Source organism: Puma concolor, chromosome A3, assembly GCF_028749965.1.
Source record: "Puma concolor isolate L17-30 chromosome A3, mPumCon1.1.hap2, whole genome shotgun sequence".
In the NCBI taxonomy this organism is placed as follows: Eukaryota; Metazoa; Chordata; class Mammalia; order Carnivora; family Felidae; genus Puma; species Puma concolor.
The window spans coordinates 125,169,019-125,191,406 of NC_141669.1; the positions used below are offsets into that span (position 1 = coordinate 125,169,019).

General features: G+C 40.6%; 1 protein-coding gene across 1 annotated transcript; it reads right to left on the reverse strand.

Annotated features, from left to right (window-relative positions):
* Window positions 1–452: 452 nt before the first annotated feature.
* SERINC3 (serine incorporator 3) lies at window positions 453–22,058 on the reverse strand. The gene is made up of 10 exons (XM_086702282.1): window positions 21,901–22,058; window positions 16,215–16,376; window positions 15,414–15,607; window positions 13,984–14,063; window positions 12,944–13,081; window positions 10,223–10,392; window positions 9,342–9,432; window positions 8,355–8,535; window positions 3,793–4,020; window positions 453–3,165 (listed from the first exon to the last, which is right to left on the reverse strand). The coding sequence occupies exons 1-10, from the start codon at window positions 21,937–21,939 to the stop codon at window positions 3,027–3,029; spliced, it is 1,422 nt and encodes a 473-aa protein (XP_086558408.1). The 5' UTR covers window positions 21,940–22,058; the 3' UTR covers window positions 453–3,026.
* Window positions 22,059–22,388: the final 330 nt, after the last annotated feature.

The following is a 22,388-nucleotide window of genomic DNA, read 5'->3' on the forward strand; positions in this document are numbered from 1 at the left end:
CTTCATTTAACCTTTAAGTGTACTTAAGTAATAGTACTGCAAGGTACAGAGAAGGAGGTACAGAGGGAGGGAAACGAGGTACAGAGAAGTTAAGCAGCTTGCCCAAGGACACACAGCAAGTCAAGTAGTGGAGCTGGGTTTCAAAACCAGGTAGTCAGACTGGAGCCCAGTTTCTCTTGATGGTTAGAGCCAGGCCGTGCGTGCCTTTTACTGTCTGATCCGATGATTCGAAATACTCTCCTGTTTCAAGTATGATCAAGGGCTTCTTCAACATGCTGACATTATTTATGCTTATGTATAATTCAGCACTCACGTGTACAATTCACTTGAGTCTTGAGTAATACCAGGTTTCCTAGCAACAGGCCAAGTTATTCTTAGAGTACAGCCAAGCAAACAGGGATACTGCTCCCTAATTTTCAAAGGAAATTTGTTATTTCAAATATCAGTTATCATCATGAGAAAAAATAAGAACTTTATTGGACTCTGTTACACTTATTTTACAATTTAGTATTGCTTTATTTTGCATTACATAAGGTGGGGGATGTTACACCGTCATGTTTTTGACGTTCGGGACCTTTAAAGGTCTTAATCTGGCTATCCTTGCTATTAAGGAAAAGTGGGGTGTCTGCTTTACACTGGCAAAGCAAAGGGCTAAACCCCCCCTTTTTGCCCCCCAACTCCCTTGCTACTCTATCTCTATACCTTGATATAAAGCACTCTTTTAAAACATGGTGGTTCCAACAATTCCTGGCAAGTGCTGCTTCCCTACCCCATCCCCCAACCTCCATCCCAACTGAGATGGTGCCCTTTGTGTCCTACCTGTTTAGTTCTATAAGAACACCTTAAATCTGGCCTCCGTCAGACCGTGGCTGAACACCTCTCACCTGTGAATGCTGTCTAGTCTCATTTTAGCCCACGGCCAGACCAGCAGCTACCACTCGAGTGTTTACAATGCACTGAGCACTTTGCAGAGTAACTTTACACTTTTAAACAATCTTATGTACTAGGTACTATTTTTTATTCAAACGAGAAAAATGCTGAGGCTCAGACAGAGTCACACAGATAGTCACCGGCCCAAGGTCATAAAGCATAGTATGTACTCAATAAATATTAGCCGCCCAGTTTGACAGACAGAAATGGCAAAGCTGGATACAAACCCCAACAGTCTGACTTCCAAGCCTATGTTCTTAGCCATTCTTAAGGGGCCAACTCCAGCCTTCTGGTACAATTTGTTCCTCTTCTTGTCTCTCACCATATAAATGGAACCCCACGGACTCAGATGATTGAAACCAGCATCACTCCAGAATCTGCCTCTCCCTGTATCTAATCAATTGCCAGTTTTAAAATTTTAATTACTGAGTAGCTCAGCTATCAATTTCTCCCCATCCTCATTTTCACTCCTCTGTTTCAAATGGTCCGTAGCCTGCCCCGGTCTCATCTCTAAATGCCTTCTCTACGTGTCAGCCGCAGTGACTGAAGACCATTTGTTTACGTCATGATGAATATGCTCCCTGCTGCTCTCAATGTAAGGTTCAAACTCTTCAGTGTGGGTTGCGAACCCCTTCGTGACCCAATCCCTGCCTCTTCTCCCCATTCCAGCCTTACCGAATGGGTTTTCATCTCCCTGCCTTTGACGTGCAGTTCTGTCTACCCCTCGGCAATGCCAGCCCACTTCCCCAATTCTCTCTCAGCTAGCTCCTAACAATCCCTGGCCTAGATGCCACTTCTTCCAGGAAGCCTACCAGGACAACCCCCCGCCCCCATCACCCCAGGCACCTCTCCTTTGGGTTCTCCGCAATTCCTCAATCACAGCACTAATCACACCATGCTGTACACCTGTCAGCTCATTTTCGCCCTCCTCTAAACTTTAAGTCCAAGATGGCAGAGCTGGTGTCTGTCACGAGTAAAGTTGTATCCTCGAACCTGACAGAGCCTGGTACGGAACAGACCGTTCTATTCTACCTCCTTGTGTGCTACCTCTCCTGAATAAGTTTCCTGACGGTGCCCGCCTGCCTTGCTTCTCCTCTATGCAAGTGTCTTATCCAGGGAAGATTATTAGTACAATTTTTGGATGAGTTCAAGCCTTTACTTACTAGCCAGACCTTACGTTTTAGAAGGGACAGGCACATTCTGCTCAATGCTTGATAAACCCGACTGCCCATATAGGTCTAAAAAATATAGGATGGCTGCTAACTCATAAAAGCTGTAAAAAAAAAAGGGGGGGGGATCCTTCAAAGCTTAAGTCTCCATTTTAATCAAATAACTTTATAGTGCAAATATAATAAATTCACATGCATTTACTTTTACATACTCATATAACAAGATAAGTACATTGACCTAAAGTCGCACTGTTTTCCCAAGTGAATCTTCATTTTAACCAAACCTACAAAGCGCTTATGGAAAGCACTTCTGGCAAAGCTATAATCGCGCAGCATCAATGCTGTAGTGTAAAACACGAATTGAACAAACTCAAGCTGTAGAAGCAGTAGTCACATCAGCCACCCTGCTCTTCTGGGGAAGGACCCACACACACACTCCTCCCCAAGTACTATGATGCTACACATAGTAGGGGTTTAAGGACCGAACAGAGTGTTTGCATCACACAAGTAAAGACTTCACAGAGGAAACCCGTCATAGAAATGGTGGTTTTTGTGTTCGTTTTTTGCTTTTTAAGGATACTGCAATAGAAATACATTAATGATTGGCCTCAAATATCCAACATTTTTCTTACATTTTAAATCAAAGTTGTAGGATCCTATAGGTCTCAATAAAGAACTCTTCACAGCACAGCTGTGGTTCACTTTAAAACGCAAAATGTTCCCTTTGCGATATATCCTTACAAATAAACATAATATACATATAAATGAAAAGTTCAGATCCTGCATCAAGCATTACTCTATCTTGCCCTCTGATACAAACCTGGATATAGTCAAATTTGCAAACTGTTCACTTAATATTTTAGTTGAAGCAAAAGTAAAATAGATATGGGCTTTCAGCAAAGCAGACCTTTATGAATTCTCAGAGGCTCAGCTGAAGTCACGATTGGTGAGGACGAGTGGAGCCACAAGGGTCCAGACATAAAGGAGGAGGCAGACCCAGCTGGAGCTGATCTTGACCCACACGGCTGGCCACTTGCTGGTCATGCTCTGGAACTTTGCATCGGGACTAAGAAAACAGAAGAGAGTCAAGTAAAGGAGCCTGTTATCAGTATCCAAGCAGCCCCCTGGCCAAAGCCAAGGAGGAGGCTGACACTACTCTCTAGTAAGGTTCTAGGAGGAACTTGAGAAAGCTGCTATTATTACTTTTTTATAAGCAGGGGACTCTGCCTCTCAAAGAGCTATTATCTTCTTGCTAGCACGAAGAACTCTGACTACCGTATCCCCTGGGCAAAGTTCTTTAGGAACGTCTAGCTATTCTAGATATTGGCAAAAGTCTACATTGAAATGGCATCCCTCAAACTTGCCTTCTGTATCACATCATTACTTTGACCGGAATACTCTATATGGCCACATATAGAGGAAAATTAGTAAACAAAGATGGGTCAGGCTGCTTTATGTCATGATTTTCTCTCTCAAGTAACTCAAGTGTGGAAGGGGTCTCCATGATTTGTACTGTAAGAACTCCAACTGGATTTTAAATCCAATAGGAGAAAAACTCAAAGGCACTTCAGAAAAGAGCACTGAACACAACTTCATGATATGGGCAAGACAAGGGGGTTCTGGGGTCAAGCAATGGATGGAGATTTTCAAGGGGGCCAAGTGGTCTTCCACCTGGTTAGTCTGTGCCTCCTACCTGTACCAACTGGTCAGGGTCATCATGATGTACAAGGAAGCCAAGGAGAGCATGAAGTGGAATAAGAAGTAGCTGTACTGCACTCCTTCTTTCTCATTGTCCACAGCCCGCCGAGGCTGTCCATCTTCTTCATCACTGCCACCATTGGTGGTTGTATCACGGAGGATCACGCTGTCACTTCCTGACAAGGTCAGCTTACTTACTTGGCTATTGTTGGAAGTGCGGATGCTGGAAAGTGATCCAAAAGAAGACAAATCAGAAAGGGGCTAGGAGGTGAATTGCTGCCATTGGCCTATATACATGACGGTTATTCCTGAACTACTATTTGGGGACTGAAGGCCTTCTGGAGGGCTACCTGTCATCACAAGACAGCAGGGGTGGGGGCACCTGGCTGGCTTACTCAGTAGAGCACGCGACTCTTGATCTCCGGGTTGTGAGTTCAAGACCCACATTCAATGTAGGGATCACTGAAAAATAAAATCTTAAAAAAAAGAGAGTACTTTTATCAGTTACTACTTGATGGCTTAACTGCTTAGGAGTTTTCACTATGCTCTCAATGTCTGCTTCCATGACTTCACAAGTGCCTCTTCTATGCTTGGAATATACCACCCACAAACCTTCTCCCAGCTAACTTACTTATCCTTCAGTTCTCTATATGCCACATCTTCTAGAAAGCCTTCCCTGACATCAGTTCATCACCAGGCTGGGTTAAAATCCCACAGCTCCTTATGCTTCCCTCTGCTGTAGCACTTACCATGCCTGTCTTTCTTGCTAGTCCTAGAACTCCTCAACAACAACGACCGTAGTCCTCTCTGCGTTTCTAACAGCAGATGCTAACTGTAAGTGTGTTAAATGACTGAATAAAAAAAAAAAAAAGTACATACAACTAAAGGACAAGAACCACATAATCATCTCAACAGACATAGGAAGAGCATTTGACTAAAATCTAATAATGCCTTTTCCTGATAAAAATACTCAACCTAGGAATAGAGAACTTCCTCAAACTGATAAAGGGCATCTATGAAAAACCCAGAGCAGACATGCTTAATAGTGAAAGACTAAAAGCTGTCCTGCTAAGATCAGGAACAAGACAGGTAGTCTACTGTCCCCATTTCTATTCAGCGTGGTACTGGAGGTTCGAGTCAGAGTAATTAGGCAAGAAAAAGATAAAAGGCATCCTGATTGGAAAAGTAGTAAAATGATCTCTACTTGCAGATAACTTGACCTTGTACATGGAAAACCTTAAGGAATACACATACTATTAGAATCAATAAATAATCTTGCAGGACACAAGATCAATATACAACAATTCTATGTCTATACATTAACAATGAACAACCTAAAAGACAAATTAAGAAGACAATCTCCCTATGGGGCATCTGGGTAGCTCAGTTGGTTAAGCGTCCAACTTCAGTTCAGGTCATGATTTCATGGCTTGGGAGTTTGAGCCCTGCATCGGGCTCTGTGCTGACAGCTCAGAGCCTGGAGCCTGCTTCAGATTCTGTGTTTCTTCTCTCTACCCCTCCCCCACTCACGCTCTCTCTCTCTCTCAAAAATAAACATTAAAAAAATTTTTTAATTAAAAAAAAATCGAACTTATAATACTTAGAAATGCAAAAAAAAATGTTTAAGACTTGTATGTTAATAACTCTAAACCACTGATAAGAAACTGAAGACTTAAATGAAACATCCTATGTTATAAACTAGAAGCCTTAATAGTGTTGAGATAGTAATACTCCCCAAGTTGACGAACAGATTCAGTGCAATCCTTATTTAAATCTCAATTAAACTGACAAGCTAAACCCAAAATTTACATAGAAATGCAAGGGACTCAGAATATTCAAAACAATCTTGAAAAAGAACAAATTTGGAGGACTCACGCTTCCTGATTTCAGAACTTAATACAAAGCTACAGTAATCAAAACCGTGTGGTACTAGAATAACGATAGATACGCAGATTGATGAAACAGAATTACAAGTCCAGAAATAAACCATTACACTTATGGTCAATGGATTTTTGACAAGGATACCAAGACAACTCAATGTTGGAAAGAATGGTCTTTTCAACAAAGGGTGCTGAGCCAAGTAGATACCCACACATGATGGAATGAAGCTGGACCCCTTATTCAAGTCATATATAAAAACAATAAAAAGGGGGTGCCTGGGTGGCTCAGTCGGTTGAGCGTCCGACTTCGGCTCAGGTCATGATCTCATGGTCCGTGAGTTCCAGCCCCGCGTGGGGCTCTGTGCTGATGGCTCAGAGCCTGGAGCCTGTTTCAGATTCTGTGTCTCCCTCTCTCTCTGCCCCTCCCCTGTTCATGCTCTGTCTCTCTCTGTCTCAAAAATAAATAAACGTTAAAAAAAAAAATTTTTTTTTAAATAAAAAAATAAAAAAACAATAAAAAGACAAATAACCCAATTTAAGAGTAGGCAAAAGATCTAAACAGACATTTCTTCAGGATATACAAATGGCTAACAAGCACATGAAAAGAATGCTCAATATCATTAGTTGCCAGGAAAACACAAATCAAAACCGTAATGGAATGCCACTTCACATCCTCTAGAATGGCTACAACAAAAAAAAGACAATTACAGTATTTTGATTAAGAACTGATGAAACTGGAAGACTCATACATTGCTGCTGGGACTGTAACATGATGTAGCCACTTTAGACAATACTTTGGCAGCCCGGCCATTCTACAACTAGGTATGTATCCTAGAAAATTTAAAGTGTACATCCACACAAAAAACTTGCACACATATGTTCATAGCAGCATTATTCATGCTAGTCCCACAGTGGAAACAACCCCAAAACATCCATCAACTGATAAAGGATAAACAAAATGTGGTATATATGCACACAACAGAGTATTATTTCCAACAATAAAAAGGAATTAAGTACTGATATGTCATAACATGGATGAACCTTGAAGACATTATACTAAGTAAAAAAAACAGTCACAAAAGACCATGTATTTTATGATTTCATATATATGAAACATTGGAATAAGCAAATTTACAGAGACAAAAGGAGATTCATTTCTGCCAAGGACTGGAGAGGGAGGGAATAGAAAGGTGACTGCTAATGAGCATGGTTTCTTTTTGGCAAAATAAAATGTTCTAAAACTGATTGTGGTGATGGTTGCACAATCCTGTGAATAGACTAAAAACCTGAGTAGTATAATTTAAAAGGGTGAATTTTATAGTATGGAAATTATATCTCAAAAGCAATACAAAACACGTTAGGCCAAAAGCAAAACAAACAAAAAAGATCAGACAATATAACAAACACATGAGCACAGCTGTGTTCCCATACAACTTTATTCGCAAGAGTAGGCAGCCAGCACAAGGGCTATAGTGTGCCAATCCATATTTTAAGCAAGCATCAAAAAAAAAAAAAAAAAAAAAAAGATATATCTACACAAAATGTGGAAAGCTGTCCAAATTATAACAACAAAGTTCATATCTGAGAATACTACATGGATTTATATGGTACATTCCTAATTGATTTTAAGTTATTATTTATCAAGTGATATCATGTATATAACTATACATAAAATTGTGTATATTTCTACAGATACAAATAGATTGACAGACACTTAAGTATAAGCAAAGGGGAAAAGTGTGAACTATTATGTACCATATAATGTTAACCATGGAAGAGGTAAATTTGGAGTGAGGATACTTTCATTCTCCACTTTATACTTTTCTCACTTGTCAATTTACATAAATATATCCTTGCCCATTTTTACCTCATATTTTTAATTATTAAAATAACATATGCTATTATGCAGAAAATACCAATAAAAATGGGTAAGAAATGAATCACCTTTTATCTATACATTTGCTTATTCCAATGTTACATATATAGGAGTGCAAAGTGCTAAAATAGGTTATATCTGAGCTCTTGGATTAACTAGAGACTTTAAAATTAGCTGTAACAGAATTCTGTAGTTTTGGGTTTTTTTTTAAGTTTATTTATTTTGAGAGAGAGAGTGTGTGCATGCACGCATGGGGGTGGGGGGGTTGGGGTGAGGGAGAAAGGGAGAGGGAGAGGGAGAGGGTTAGGCAGAGAGAGGGAAGGACAGAAACCCAGGCAGGCTCTGCGCTTACAGTGCAGAGCCCGACTTAGGGCTCGAACTCACAAGCTGTGAGATCATGACCGGAGATCCAGAGTCAGACACTTAACTGACTTAACTGCCACCCAGACACCTCTGTAATTGTTTATTTTTTTTACAATGATCAGGAAATAAAGATTTTCTTACAAAAAAATATCAACCAGAGCCATTACTCTAGTTGATCTAGGGTCAGATGAAGACTTTATCCTCTAGTGAAAGAGAAGGTATCTCTATGTCAGTTTGGAAGGAATTATTTGATGAGACAATTTACTGGGCTGTAAGAAATATCCATGGCTGGGTAACTGAGGCAAGTCAAGGGCTTCCCATAAAGAAGAGTTAAATTGTTGTTTTTAATTCCTCACACTGCTTTTTGAAAAGAAAATAGCTTCTTTGCTGTATTATTAACTATCCTAAGAATCTTGTCCCAAGTACTTTTTAACTTACCTAGAATACAAAAGGCAGAGAACAAAGCCTGTCAGCCCAATAAAATTCTCTAGATCCAGATGATGCCCACTCTTTGAGGGCGGACCAGAGGTAGGGACTACAGCAGTTGAATTTCCAGGAGCCAAAGTTGGTGCGGTCATGTGTGTAACAATGCTGAACAGGCCAGGGTTGCAGGAACGATCTGAAAATGGAAAATTTATTATCCTTAGAACTCTTCTTGTTCCAGGAAACGATTTGAGGGATATGCTCACACATTTATTCAGTCATGATGTATAGCATGAGACTGCTATACTTAAAAGAACCTGGAAACTTAGACATATTTGTGTTGCAATCAGTGACTTAGTTTTAGAAAAAAAGATGCAACAAAATATTTGTCAAATTTCATAAATGTCAATCTTCATTTTACGGATTTTGAAGTTTACTGGCAAATCTTTTTGCGTCTATAGTTTTACAAAGGCTTTAAGCGCAAGGAATTTTTCCCTAGTTTTGTTTTCACATAGTTAAATAGGAGTACAAAAACAATAAGTTGAGTCATCATTGGAAGGTCTGCAGTAACTGTTTTCCTTTAAAACAAGTCCACAGAATACCCTATTGAGTGAGACACAATGCAAAGGAGATTTCTCACAGTCATTTCTTCTAGAGCCTTAACACCAAAGTGAAATTCAATTAAAAAATGCTACAGAGGGCCAAAACAATGTTGCCTTGTCCAACTCTTAACTAGTCTGACTTAGTCTAAGTTCAGGGAAAAGCTTAGACTGTATAAAGGACTGTGGTCCTTCAGGCTATCAGCTATGAACAGCTAAGAACAGACATGAAGAATAAAACTTGAAATGTAAGTATCTGCATCATAGTTAACACTGTACATTGGAGTGAACTTTTTTGTTTGTTCGCCTGTTTAATGTTTGCTCTACCTCTAGTTTTGCACCTGCCAAGAGTAATTTCCTACTTTCTTCTCATCAAATGAATGTGCTATCGACATTCCCTTACCAGGTTCATTGGACATGGCTGACCAGGTGAGGTACATGGTGTACAGGGTGATGAGAGAGGACTGCAAGAGACCAGAACGAGGCTGGTGTTCCTGTGAAATCAAAAAGAAAACAATGCCACAGGAACTGCAAGGGCTGACTTCCTAAAACCCAGTGGATTTCCCTAGGCTCCCCTGAAATACTATTAACTGAGAACCTGCTGATTCTACTTGACAGCTGAAAGATGAAAGGTAACCTGTCAGTCTGAGTTAGCCTGAAAAAGAACCGAGAAAGAGGAACCATGTACTATTAGTTCTCAAGGGATTTCATAGTCCTGGAATTCCTGTATATCCCACAGGGGCTTGATTTACTAGTCCCTTGGTGTAGGAGAATCTAAGCTTAGCTCTGGCCTAACTAGCTACCAGGTGATCCATCATCTCTCTGCAACTTCAGCTTTTTCATTTTTGAAAGGAGAGGCGATGTCTCATATTCTTTTCATATTTCTCATCTACAACTCTACGATTTTTTAAGTATGGTCTTTAAATGGTGAAACTTGCACACTTGAGTTTTATTTTTAAATACTAAAAGCAATGATTTTCTAGTTTAATATCTTGGCTAAGGTTTCCTAAGAATCACTCACGATGTAAAGTATTTTATAAGAGCTATAAATTTTCAGGTTACCTAGGGTTTTTTTTTTTTTTTTTTTTTTTTAAATGACAGGGAAATTATTCACTCAATGGCACACTTTACAGTTACTAAGTTATAATTATAAAGACTTTATCATAATATGGGAAAATATTTAAGTACATAATCTTAAACATAAACTCACATAAAAGATTATGTCAGTTAAAGTTTAGCATCAATTAAAAATCTGTCACAGGAGGACGAAGCAGAAGACCATACCTGAATTTTTGGGTGGATGGATATAACAGAAACCACAACGCAAAGGACCAAATTAATACTAATGAAGAACTTGTTCTCCGTGCAGCCATCCGGTTTGGTGTAGTATGCATAGAATAACCCGACAAACACGACTGACAGGATGTAACAGATGCTTGTGACGGAGAGTAAAGCTAGAAAAAGGGAAGCCAACATGAATGCTCGTGATTGTAACAAACTTTTCTAATGAAGACCAATTGTCTTCTACTCCATATAAAAATAAAGACACATTATTTTATTGTTAGAGTGGTCAACATCTTACAGGAAAATTACAGGAGACCCAAGGCTGATGTTTCAGACAGCATTAGAGGCAGCTCAATGTTAAATTCAAAAATCCACCAAGCAACTGAATTCACTTCCTAGACTACCTTACTTGATTCCATGGGTTGAAAAACCAGACATGTGATCATTCCAGCTAGAGTAAACTCCAACTGTATGCAAAGTAATGTTCATTACAAGCCTTTCTTAGGAACCTACAAAACTTCTGGGCCGTCAAACTGGTTGAGGTCCAGTAAGCTAGATGACAGGGATGGTGTTAGCAGAAAACAATGGACAGGCATCTTTTATGATGTTTGTCCTCTGCAGCTACTGCCACATAAACCTGTTTCCTGTCACTGTGAGACCACATCATTGTGGGAAAGTGGTATATTTGCTCTTTTTAAGTACCTAAAATAATATTCCTTTCTGTTCACATGGACAATCAACAATTAGCTGTGTAACTCTGAAAATTAGAAAACATGACAGAGTAACAGTATGCTCAGACCAACTATAGCAACATTGAGCTCAATTAACTTATACTTAATTCACAGCAGACTTATTTGAGAAAACTAGTTTCCATTTATCATAATCTCCATGGATTTTGCATGTTTAAAATTAAATGATGTATATATTACTATCAAATGATAATGTATATTAAATTATTAGCATAGTTCCTAATGTTTTTCCATAAGAACATGCAAGATTTCTCTACTTTTTAGTTACTCCAAAGTATGGCAAATGCTCAGCTCATTGTATCAAATTCTTCTAAAGTTGAGTGAGTCCAAATGAATTATAAAAAATGGAAATAAATAGAGGGGCACCTGGGGGGTTCAGTTGGTTAAGTGTCTGACTCTTGATCTCGACTCAGGTCATGATCTCATGATTCGTGAGACTGGTTCATGAGATTGAGGCCCGTGCTGGCCTCTGCACTGACAGCATGGAGCCCACTTGGGATTCTCTCTCTCCCTCTCTCTCAAAATAAATAAATAAACTTAAAAAAAAAAAAAAGTCTGGAAAGACATAGACTAATATGTTAACAGTGAGTATTAATTACTGAAGAGTTGGATTGTGGGGGAATGTTTTCTTTTGTGATTTTTGGTTTTCCGAGTTCTTGACACAGAGCAGCTATTACTTTTTATTTTTTTAGTGTTTATTTTATTTTTGAGAGAGAGACAGAGTGTGACTGGGGGAGGGGCAGAGAGAGAGGGAGACACAGAATCTGTGCTGTCAGCACAGAGCCTGACGTGGGGCTCAAACCTGCGAACTGTGAGATCATGACCTGAGCCCAAGTCAGACGCTTAACCGGCTGAGCCACCCAGGCGCCTCACTATTACTTTTATAATGGGTGGAGGGGCAGGAGCTGGGTCCTGGTCCATTTATTTTTTTTAAATGAGGTATGCTGGGTCATTGCCCCTAGTAAGGAGAGAACTCAACTCCCACCCCATTGTTACAAGCTGTATATCCTATTTCCACCCTAGAAATTTTAAGTGCCCTTTTTCTACCAGAAAGCTTTTACAAGGGGTGTGAGTCATATTCTGAATAAAGCAGTAAGGACTGTTCACTTCTATCTGCCTGAGGGATGTGGGCAGATGACCCGTATGTATAACCCACCTGAATCCCCTGTCTATGGCAACAAGGAAATCAAAACCAAAACTACATCACTATATACAACTGTTTTTCTTTATCTGAACACATCTAGTTACATTATAAATCTCAAAATAAATGAATTGAGAGAAGCCAATGTTTTATGTTATCTGTGCTTCCTCCTTCCAGTAATGTATACAATTCAGAACTGACTTGGGGCGCCTGGGTGGCTCAGTCGGTTAAGCCTCCGACTTCAGCTCGGGTCATAGTCTCACAGTTCTTGAGTTCGAGCCCTGCGTCGGGCTCTGTGCTAACAAACAGCTCGGAGCCTGGAGCCTGCTTCAGATTCTGTATCTCTCTCTCTCTCTCTCCCTCCCCTGCTCATGCTCTGCCTCTCTCTGTCTCTCAAAAATAAATAAATGTTAAAAAATTAAAAAAAAAAAAAAAAAAGAACTGACTCAACTGGAAAACTGTAGTTTTTAAAAAGTCAGCTCTCATTTGGAAGTTTATACATTTAAATCAATGAAGATTTTTACTGCACATCCTATTTATTTTTTTGTTTCAAGTTTTTATTTAAATTCTAGTTATTAACATATATGACAATATATGATAACAACATATATGGTAATTCTAGTAGAATTTAGTGATTCATCATTTACATACAATACCCAGTGCTCAACACAAGTGCTCTCCTTAATGCCCGCCTCCATTTAGCACATTCCCCCACCTACCTCCCCTCCAGCAACCCTCAGTTGGTTCTCTATAGTTAATAGTGTCTAACGTACATTGTGTTTAATGTAGCATAATGCAGTATGGCTCTTATAGGTGAGTTCAGATACTTACCAGCGTACCAACACCTTGGATTTCCTTCTTCCATTCGATTTACCCATGATTCATTCACAGAGTGAGCAAAGTCTACCAACAGCACTAGCTGGATGAGGATGAACAAAAAGGCCCCTACCATGCCAACAACAAACCAGGCTACAAAGCAAAAGAACAAAGGTATTCTTAACCACAGGAGTAACATTTCAGAATATCACTGTCCAACATTTTAAAACAATTTCAATTCGGGGCGCCTGGGTGGCGCAGTCGGTTAAGCGTCCGACTTCAGCCAGGTCACGATCTCGCGGTCCGTGAGTTCGAGCCCCGCATCAGGCTCTGGGCTGATGGCTCAGAGCCTGGAGCCTGTTTCCGATTCTGTGTCTCCCTCTCTCTCTGCCCCTCCCCCGTTCATGCTCTGTCTCTCTGTGTCCCAAAAATAAATAAACGTTGAAAAAAAAAAAATTAAAAAAAAAAAATAAAACAATTTCAATTCAAGTAAGAGGTGGTAAAGAATATTCTGTCTCCAGCAGCACAGCAAAATTATTCCAAATCCAAACTCAAAGGCATTCTCTGAGAAGTGTTTTGTTGGGTTTCAGACCTTTTAAAACTTGTTCTAGCTTGTGCCAAGGGGAGCCTGGGATCTGACATTCCAAATGGTACAGTAAGCATTTTCCTTTATTTTACAAGGGAAAAAAAAAAAATCACAGTGGAAATCCACAGAAGTCACTTGATGTTATGGTAAGAAAGCAGATTAAGACAGGGATATGAGCACATATGAGTTCCTACAGGTCCCTATGTTGACAAGCTCTCTGATTAACTTAGTACTGCCAAGTGAGAAGGTATATTAAGATACTGGCAAAATATGGTTCCAGCTGAGAAGTGGGCTGAATGCCTCCTGGGTTTATACAATTAATTACTATCTTAATATTAGTACTGAGTCATATAGTTGAATACCACTTCATTCAATTGCCAGTTCTGCAAAACCAGTAATGAAAATGTAGCTTAAACTCCATCATTTGTAGAGTCTGTGTATATTATAATTAACCCCCTTAGTAGCATACCTGTGGCAAAATGGCCCCCAGGGATGTAGAAAGAGCCAACCATGATACCAACGATGGCAGCAATTTTGAAGAACCAAAACCTATTAAAATATAAAAAAGTACATTTATGAAATGTTAATTTTTGCTCTTATGCTGAGAAAAGTGAATTTCTGAAATGCAAAAATAAAGACTCAGCATTTCCAACATGATTGTCTCGGCTTATCCCTTCATTTGATATGAAGCTGTTTCACTCAATCTTTCATACAATTTAAAGACAAACATTAGCCCAGAGAACAAATCACTCATAGATGTAAGAGAAAAACACATAACTTAAGAATCTCCCTACATTTAGCAATTAAAGATAGGAATTTTTCTAGAATTCTGGGGCATTCTAAACTAACAATGTTAGCTAAATATGAAGCAACTAATTATTGGATCTAGGAAAAAGTTATTGTCTAATCCTTCTTTCACAATACAGGACCTAAGTGCCTTGTGCCCACAATCACACAGTTCATCACTGGCAAAGCCAGGACCAAAGCTGGCTTTCAGTTCATGATCTTTAAAGACTGCCTTGTATGGCAGAGTGAAAAGAATCAGGCTTTGGAGCTGGACAGAACTGAGTTTCAATCCTACCTCTAACTCTCACTGGCTCAGAAATCTCAGACACTCCAATCTCTCTGAAGTTCAGTTACTGCATCTATAAAAAGGGGATTATGATACATATAAAGTTTACAGAACTTTCAGTCTTCAAATAAGAATTATTTGAAACCGGGGCGGCTGGGTGGCTCAGTTGGTTTAAGCATCCGAATCTTGATTTCGGCTCAGGTCATGATCTTGCAGTCCAGGGTTCGAGTCCCACTTTGGGCTCTGTGCTGACAAGTGTGGGGCCTGCTTGGGATTTTCTCTGTTTCTCTCTCTCTCTCTGCTCCTCCCCCACTTGTGCATTCTCGCTCTCTCTCAAAATGAGTAAATTAAAAAAAAAAAAAGAATTACTTGAAACTAAGAGGAACTTGGGGCAGTCAGGAATGGAAAACAACAGATGTGTAAATCAGTGATCCAGTTTATTTTTCTGTATACTGTTTAATATATCAGGTACATTTTTCTCTTTTAACAATAAAAAGTGTATGTGTCTGTGTGTGTGCAGTGCCTAGCACAGTGCGTGAACTGTTTTCACGGGTGTTTGATAAAAATCTAGGAACCTGAAACAAAGGTATTAAAAGAAAGGACAAGATTTTCCTCATCCCCTCTACCCTCTCTGTGCTACAGAGCTCCAACTGGAAATAACACTGAAACAACCTCACATGTACAATAGGTCAGAAACAGATCAAAAATATATGTGGACCACCGATTCATACACTCTACTGCTTCCATCCGAATAGCAACATTAACTGCTCAACAGGAGGATCCACGCCATAATATAGCAAGTAAATAATAAAATAAATTGTACATACCCATTGTGTACTGCTGCTCTGGGATCTTTACTTGTTTTTACTTTTAACATGAGCAGAGAGAAGACAAAGAAAAAGATGGCCAAGGCAAAGTTGATCCGATATACAGCTTTATAACCAACCAGCACGTCGCAATCTTGATCTGCCTTTATATCAGCCACCTTGATTTTAAACCCCCCTTCACAGAATCCAGGGATCTGGAAAAAGCAATTGCAATGTTATGGCAATATCCACATTTAAACGAAGATTCTATCCCATCACAAAAAAGCCTCGATTTCTAAAAGTGACTGCTTCAACAACTGCAAGACTGTCCTGTGGGACTTCACTTTTTGCCTTCCAATTCACTTGCAACCTTATCACCAAACAGTAGAAACAACTTGTATTTTGCAAATAAAAGTGAAGTGCTCTTTTCTTATTGATGAGGTTATCTCCCATTTTGCCACAAATTTTCATGGCAACTGACTCCTTCCACAGGTGAAGGTCGAGTCTAGGTAAATGTTTAAATCTGAAACATACATGGAAAGATAATGTTTTCGTGTCACTCTTTTAATATCTTTCTCTGAGTTGTGACATGAGACTCTGAAGATGTTCGTTCTGACGACCTTTATTTCTGGAAAAGGACTAACCCTTTCATAGTCTGTCTTGACTATACCCAAAAGTAATTTAAAAACCCAACAATTACAATGAACTTGACTGAGTTTTACAATGGTGAAAAGTTGGGACGTTAATCACAACTAAAATTGTGCCAACTGTAAAAATAATACAAATAACCAGCACATTAAGGCCACTGTTACTTCTCCTTACCTTCTTCAGCTGAGACTCCATCCCTTCTGTCAGCATGATACAGGACACAGCAGCGCCCAGGAAGAGAATGAAGGCGTAGATGAGGCGGGTCACCGTGGAATTCTTACTATTGGGGCAGCAGCTACACAGCAGACATGACGCACCGCTGCAAAGGCACGGAACCTGCGACAAGCACACCACAGCCATGTGAGACCTCTTTCAGTGGACCTCTTCGTGTCGTAAGTGTCACAGAGCAGAAGATGAGGAGTTCGGCCAGGTTTTCACAGCTTTACCTGAGACAGTTATAGCTGGGAGGAGGAAGTGATTAAAAGCACGGATTCTGGAGTCAATATTATTTGTCACTCTACCTCAGCAAGTTACATAAGCTAAGCTTATTTCTCCCTCTGTAAAATAGACTCAATAACAGAATCTTCCTCCCCCACACATTGCTGTGTGAAATGAGTACTCAACACAGGCCTAAAACATGGAAGGAGCCCAGTATATGTTAGTTATATTCACACAGAGAGTATACTTTATTGAAAAACAGTATATATTAATACTGAGAAGAATAGGGGCGCCTGGGTGGCTCAGTCGGTTGAGCATCCGACTTCGACTCAGGTCATGATTTCACAGTTCGTGAGTTCAGGCCCCACGTCGGGCTCTGTGCTGACAGCTCAGAGCCTGGAGCCTGCTTTGGGTTCCGTGTCTCCCTCTCTCTCCCATCACCCCCCCCCCCCCACAACTTGTGCTCCTCCTCTCTCTCTCTCTCTCTCAAAAATGAATAAACGTTAAAAAAAATTTTTTTTTAAATACTGAGAAAAATAAAAACCTAACTCCACTTGCTATTTAAGGAACCTAGTTACCAAATCTGGTATTATAACATAAAGCAACATTACATGGAAATCATCGTAAATAAGGTTAGCAAGAGCCATTTAGCTCCTTTCGAGAGTAATCTGGAGAGTCCTTACAGAATCACCATTTGACCCAGCAATTCCAGTCCTAAATAGATACCCAAAAGTACCGAAACAGGTATTCAAACAAAAGCCTGTACACGAATGTTCAAAGCAGCACTATTTACAGTTGCCAAAGGCAGAAACAACCCAATGTCTATCAACTGATGAATGGATACATAAAATGTGGTATATCCACACAATGGAATATTACTCAGTCATAAAAATGAACGAAGTACTGATATATGGTACGACATGGATGAACCTAGAAAACATCATGCTAAGTGAAAGAAGCCAGACACAAAAGGTCACATACTGTATTTCATTTATCTGAAATATCTGGAATAAATAAATCCAGAGATGGAAAGCATTAGTTTCCAGAGGCTGGATGGGGGGGTGGGGGTGTGAAGAAATGGGGAATGACTTCTTAATGAGAATCGAGCTTCTCCTTTGGGGAAGGAAAATGTTCTACACTAGACAGATGTGATGACAGTACAACACTGTGAATGTACTAAATACCACAAAATTACACACTTTAAAATGGTTAGTTTTATATTCTGTGAATTTTACCTCAATTGAAAAAAAGAAAAGTAACCTGGATCTCTGGTGAGCATTCCAGAGGAAGGCATAATTTGAGTCATTTTTATGTAGGCTTAATTAGGAAAGTGCTTGAATTGCTTTCACAGGTGACATTAAGTCACATCACAAGGGCAGGCTAAAGTCAGAATCATCAGCAGAAGCAGGAGATGTAAATTGTAGAGGACACAGGGCGCCTGGGTGGCTCAGTCGGTTAAGCGTCCGACTTCGGCTCAGGTCATGATCTCATGGCTCGTGAGTTCGAGCCCCGAGTCGGGCTCTGTGCTGACAGCTCAGAGCCTGGAGCCTGTTTCCGATTCTGTGTCTCCCTCTCTCTCTGACCCTCCCCCGTTCATGCTCTGACTCTCTCTGTCTCAAAAGTAAATAAACGTTAAAAAAAAAAAAAAAAATTGTAGAGGATGCCGGTCTCACAGTATGGTCCCAGTCTTTACTTTTTATAGATGGTACCTTGCGTGGCCTTTATCATGGTTTTGTGTGATCTGGAGCAAGACGTTAAGCTTCTTAAAAGCCCAGTTTTCTCATCTGTAAAAATGGGCATTAACACCACCTACCCAAACAGTTACTGCGTGAAGAATGAGCTAGTATCAGGAATATCCAGCAAGTAGCATAATGCCTGACACAGCAGGGGCTCAATATTATCACGGTAGCCATTAACATTTGTTACCACAACAACCATGGGAAATTGATCACCCATATTCAGTATCCAATTCTTAACTATAATCTGGGCCAAAAGACCCAGAGGTCTGTAGCTAGCCAGCGACTGGAACAGAGGTTTTACAGTCAACAACGACACTAATCACTTCAGGTTTATTTTGTCTGCATCCACACACTCCTGACTCTCTGTAGTTATTTATTTTCTGGCCCATAAAATAATCTCATAATAACTGCCTACTGTTTGTTATGGGTTGAACTGTGTCAAATTAGTATGTCGAAGTCCTGATCCCCAGTACTGGAGAATGTGACCTAATTTGGAAACAGAGTCACTGCAGATGTAATCAGCTAAAATGATGTTATGCTGGAGAAGAGTGGGCACCTAATTAAACATGATTAGTGTCATAAAAAGGAGAATTTGAGCACAGACATGCAGCATGGGAAGAATACCTACCAACTGAAGACGAAGGCAGAGATCTACAAGCCAAGGAATATCAAAGACTGATACAAACCACCCGGAGCTGGGAAAAAGGCATGGAATAGATTCTCTCTCATCACCCTCAAAAGGAGCCAACCCTGTCGACACCTTAATCTCTGACTTCTAGCCTCCAGGAACAGAGAGACAATAAATTTCTGTTGCTTAAGCCGCCTAGTTTGTGGTATTTTGTTATCGAGCCCTAGCAAACTAACATACCCACTTACTTGTTTATAAATATCAGGAGACTTTAAGTACCTTTAGGAGGGACCACCTACTGTTTGTCTCCTGTATCTTTACACAGTAGATACTCAATCTGTGGAACAAAGCTGTCCTACTGTTATTATCATTTCCCTATCTCAGTATATGACAACTCTATTCTTCCTGTTACTCAGGCCAAAAACCATGGAGTCATCCTTGATGCCTTCTTTTTTTTCCAAAACCATCACCCAATCTGTGAGCACATCAGCTTTATCCTCAGAATATATATCCAGAATCTTTTTTTTTTTTTTTTAGTTTTTATTTATTTATTTTGAGAGAGAGAGAGAGAGAGAGAGAATATCCCAAGCAGGCTCTGCACTGTCAGCACAGAGCCCAACGCAGGGCTGAAACTCATGAACTGGAACTCATGAACCGTGAGATCATGACCTGAGCTGAATTGAGGGTCAGACGCTTAACCGATGGAGCCACCCAGGTGCCCCTATATCCAGAATCTGATCACTTCTTAGCATCCTTAACTATCATGTTGGTCTGAGCCACTACTATCATCACTCACCTGGATTAATTGCAATGGCTCCTGTCTCACTGCTGAAGTGACCCATTCAGAAGCCAGAGTTGGTATAGGTTATTTTAAGATGAAGACATTTGAGATTCAACAGACACGGGAAAAAGCCTTCTTGGAGCTTTCTTCATCTAACTAAAAGCAGCAACTTCTAGGATATGAAGCTGCCATAAACTCTCTCTCCAAGAGTTTTATGGCCATGAAGAAGACAAAAGACCTCTGCACCTACACAAACAAGTATTATCACAAACTTCCTTATCTCCTGTTTGTTCTAAAAACCCACCTGTCTTCTCTAAAGAAACCTATCCTATAAAAGCCCTTTTCTTCTCCCCTATTAAGTTAGGTATATAATAAGCCATATTTTCTAACTACCTTTTGAGTTATTAATCACTGAATGATGAAAAACATCCTGTGTATATGTGTGTTGCATGTGTACATAGCTCTTTTTTCTTGTGCTAATCTGTCTTTTGTCAGTTTAATTCACAGACCCCCAACCACTAACCTCACAGAGGATGCAAAGAACGTTTTTTCTCCTTTACATTGCTCTCCTCTTTCTTTTCTACCATCTGTTCTCCACACAACCACCTTGTTAAAACACAGATCAGATCCCATCATTCCTCTTTTCTATAATGGATCCCTCTGTCACTTTAAGAGTAAAAGCCAAAATCCTTAAATTATCCTACAAGACCAAACAATGGGTTATCTACAGGATTTGGCTGGCTCCCTGCTACCTTTCTGACTTTATTTCCTATTATTCTTCCCTTCCCTCATTCCATTCTCTGGTACACTGCACTTCTTGCTATTCCTGTTGAACAAAAGGGATTAATAAAATATAAAAGCAATTTATAGAGAGAAATGCTTTGATGGCATCAATTCAAATCTTAACTTTACAAAAAGCCAAAATGTGTTGCACGTTGTTAGGATTAAAAAAAAAAAAAAAGACATCTTTGTTTCAAATTACAAATCACTCCTTAATTAATTACCTTCTTAACTATATTTCTTCCTAAATCTATTTTGCAAATAGCCTGACCCACTAGTGGATCATAAAATTCAACCAGGATTTGTTTTAATGTGAAACAAAAATTGTACAGCAGATGGTAAAGGTAAAATTTATTTCATGAAACTTGGGTCTAATTGGGCATATTAAATCGACTACATAAAATTTATTTCTTATTTTGGGTCAAGGTCAAAAAATTGGAAGACCGCTGCTCTCAAGGAACCTGCAAATGACTAAACACCCTTCCGATTTAAGGTCAACAGCCTTAAAGAATGGAAGGGCGCCAGGCTGGCTCAGTCAGAGGAGCATGTGACTCTTGATCTCAGGGTTGTGAGATGGAGCTCTACTAGGTGTAAAGATTACTTAAAATCTTTAAAAAAAAAATGGAAAATACACTTTGTCCCTAAGAAATGGTAGTATAATGAGTTGAGATTGAGTCATTGATCAACAAAATCAGCTGGGAAGTTATGAAACAAAAAAATGATTTTAAAGAATCATGATCCTCAGGGTCAAGTATATGAGGAAACTCACCATATTCTCATCCCTAGATCCTAAACTTTCCTTTTTAAAATAGGCCGTTTACAACCTACAAAGTGATTCAATCCAATTTATTCACTTTATCCTCACAGCAGCTCTCGAGGTGAGGAACGCTGGAGTGATTATCCTCATGTTACAGGAAGCCAGAGATAAATGCCTTGGACAAGGTCTCAAAATGTTCACGCCATGGCTTCCAATTTTGAATAATAATCCACCAGGCTTTCTTTCCTTTGCACCAGAACTGCATACAGGCCTTGGTTAAAATCCCAGCTCTGCCACATACTCTGTAGCATTGGCAAATCCATGCTATGGGATAAATATATCGTTTAAGCCACCCAAAATTAAACGACGCCACCTTATGAAGTTACTTCGAAAAGAACCAGAGCGCCCTCGCCCCAGAACTGTCATTCCGCGGTTCAGGTCCCAGCTCCAGAGGAACCCAGAGGCCTGAAGGCTCACGGGGGCGGGGCAATCGAAATTGTAAACAATGACGGCCTGGCCTCCTACATTCCCCCTACAAACCCGGAAGGCGAGCCGCGTGATCCCAATCTCCAGGGGCAATCACGGATTTTGATTTGGGCCCCCGGATACTCTGTGCAGCCCAGGGCCTGTGCCCCCCCACTCCCGGCCAAGGACCGACAGAGTCTGGGCCTGGGACTCCCTCCTGTTGCCCTCCCCCAAACTACACGTCCAACGGAGAGATCAGATCCTGGACTCACCCAGCTGGCGAGGGAGAAGACGCCCAGCACAGCCCCCATGGTGACGCCTGGTGATGGAAGCGGCCGGTCGGTAGGCTTCTAGCGCGGTGGTAACTGCCAGTCGAGGCGTCTCCCCAGAAACGCGACGTTTTCTCAGGCCGGAAACGCGCGAGTTGCGTCATTGCGCGACCCCGCCCACCGCCCTCAGCCGCTGCTGCCCGAGAGAGCCTCTGTCATTGGTAGAGGGAGAAGGCGGAGCTAAATCGACCTGGCCGTATACGGGAGGCGGGGCTAAACCAAGCCAGAGGGGAGGGAGGAGGCGGGGCTAACCTGACTGGTCGCTGAGGGAGGAGGCGGGGCTAACCCGGCCGGCTGTGAGGGAGGAGGCTGGGCTAAACCGGCCTGGAGCTAAGGGAGAAGGCGGGGTTAACGCCGCCTGGCGCTGAGGTGGGAGATGGGGCGAAAGCGGCCCAGAGCGGCAGGAGGTGTGAAGGCTTTATTCCTTCACC

What these genes read in the sequence shown, in the direction of transcription:
- SERINC3 (XM_086702282.1), bottom strand. Translation starts at nt 21,939, where the DNA reads ATGGGGGCTGTGCTGGGCGTCTTCTCCCTCGCCAGCTGG. An exon ending in TCCAAGGTGTTGGTACGCTG is followed by an intron (nt 10,393 to 12,943) that starts GTAAGTATCTGA and finishes CCCTTTTTCTAG; the next exon opens with CTTTACTCTCCGTCACAAGC. An exon ending in CTCTGCCTTTTGTATTCTAG is followed by an intron (nt 4,021 to 8,354) that starts GTAAGTTAAAAA and finishes ATCACTTTCCAG; the next exon opens with CATCCGCACTTCCAACAATA.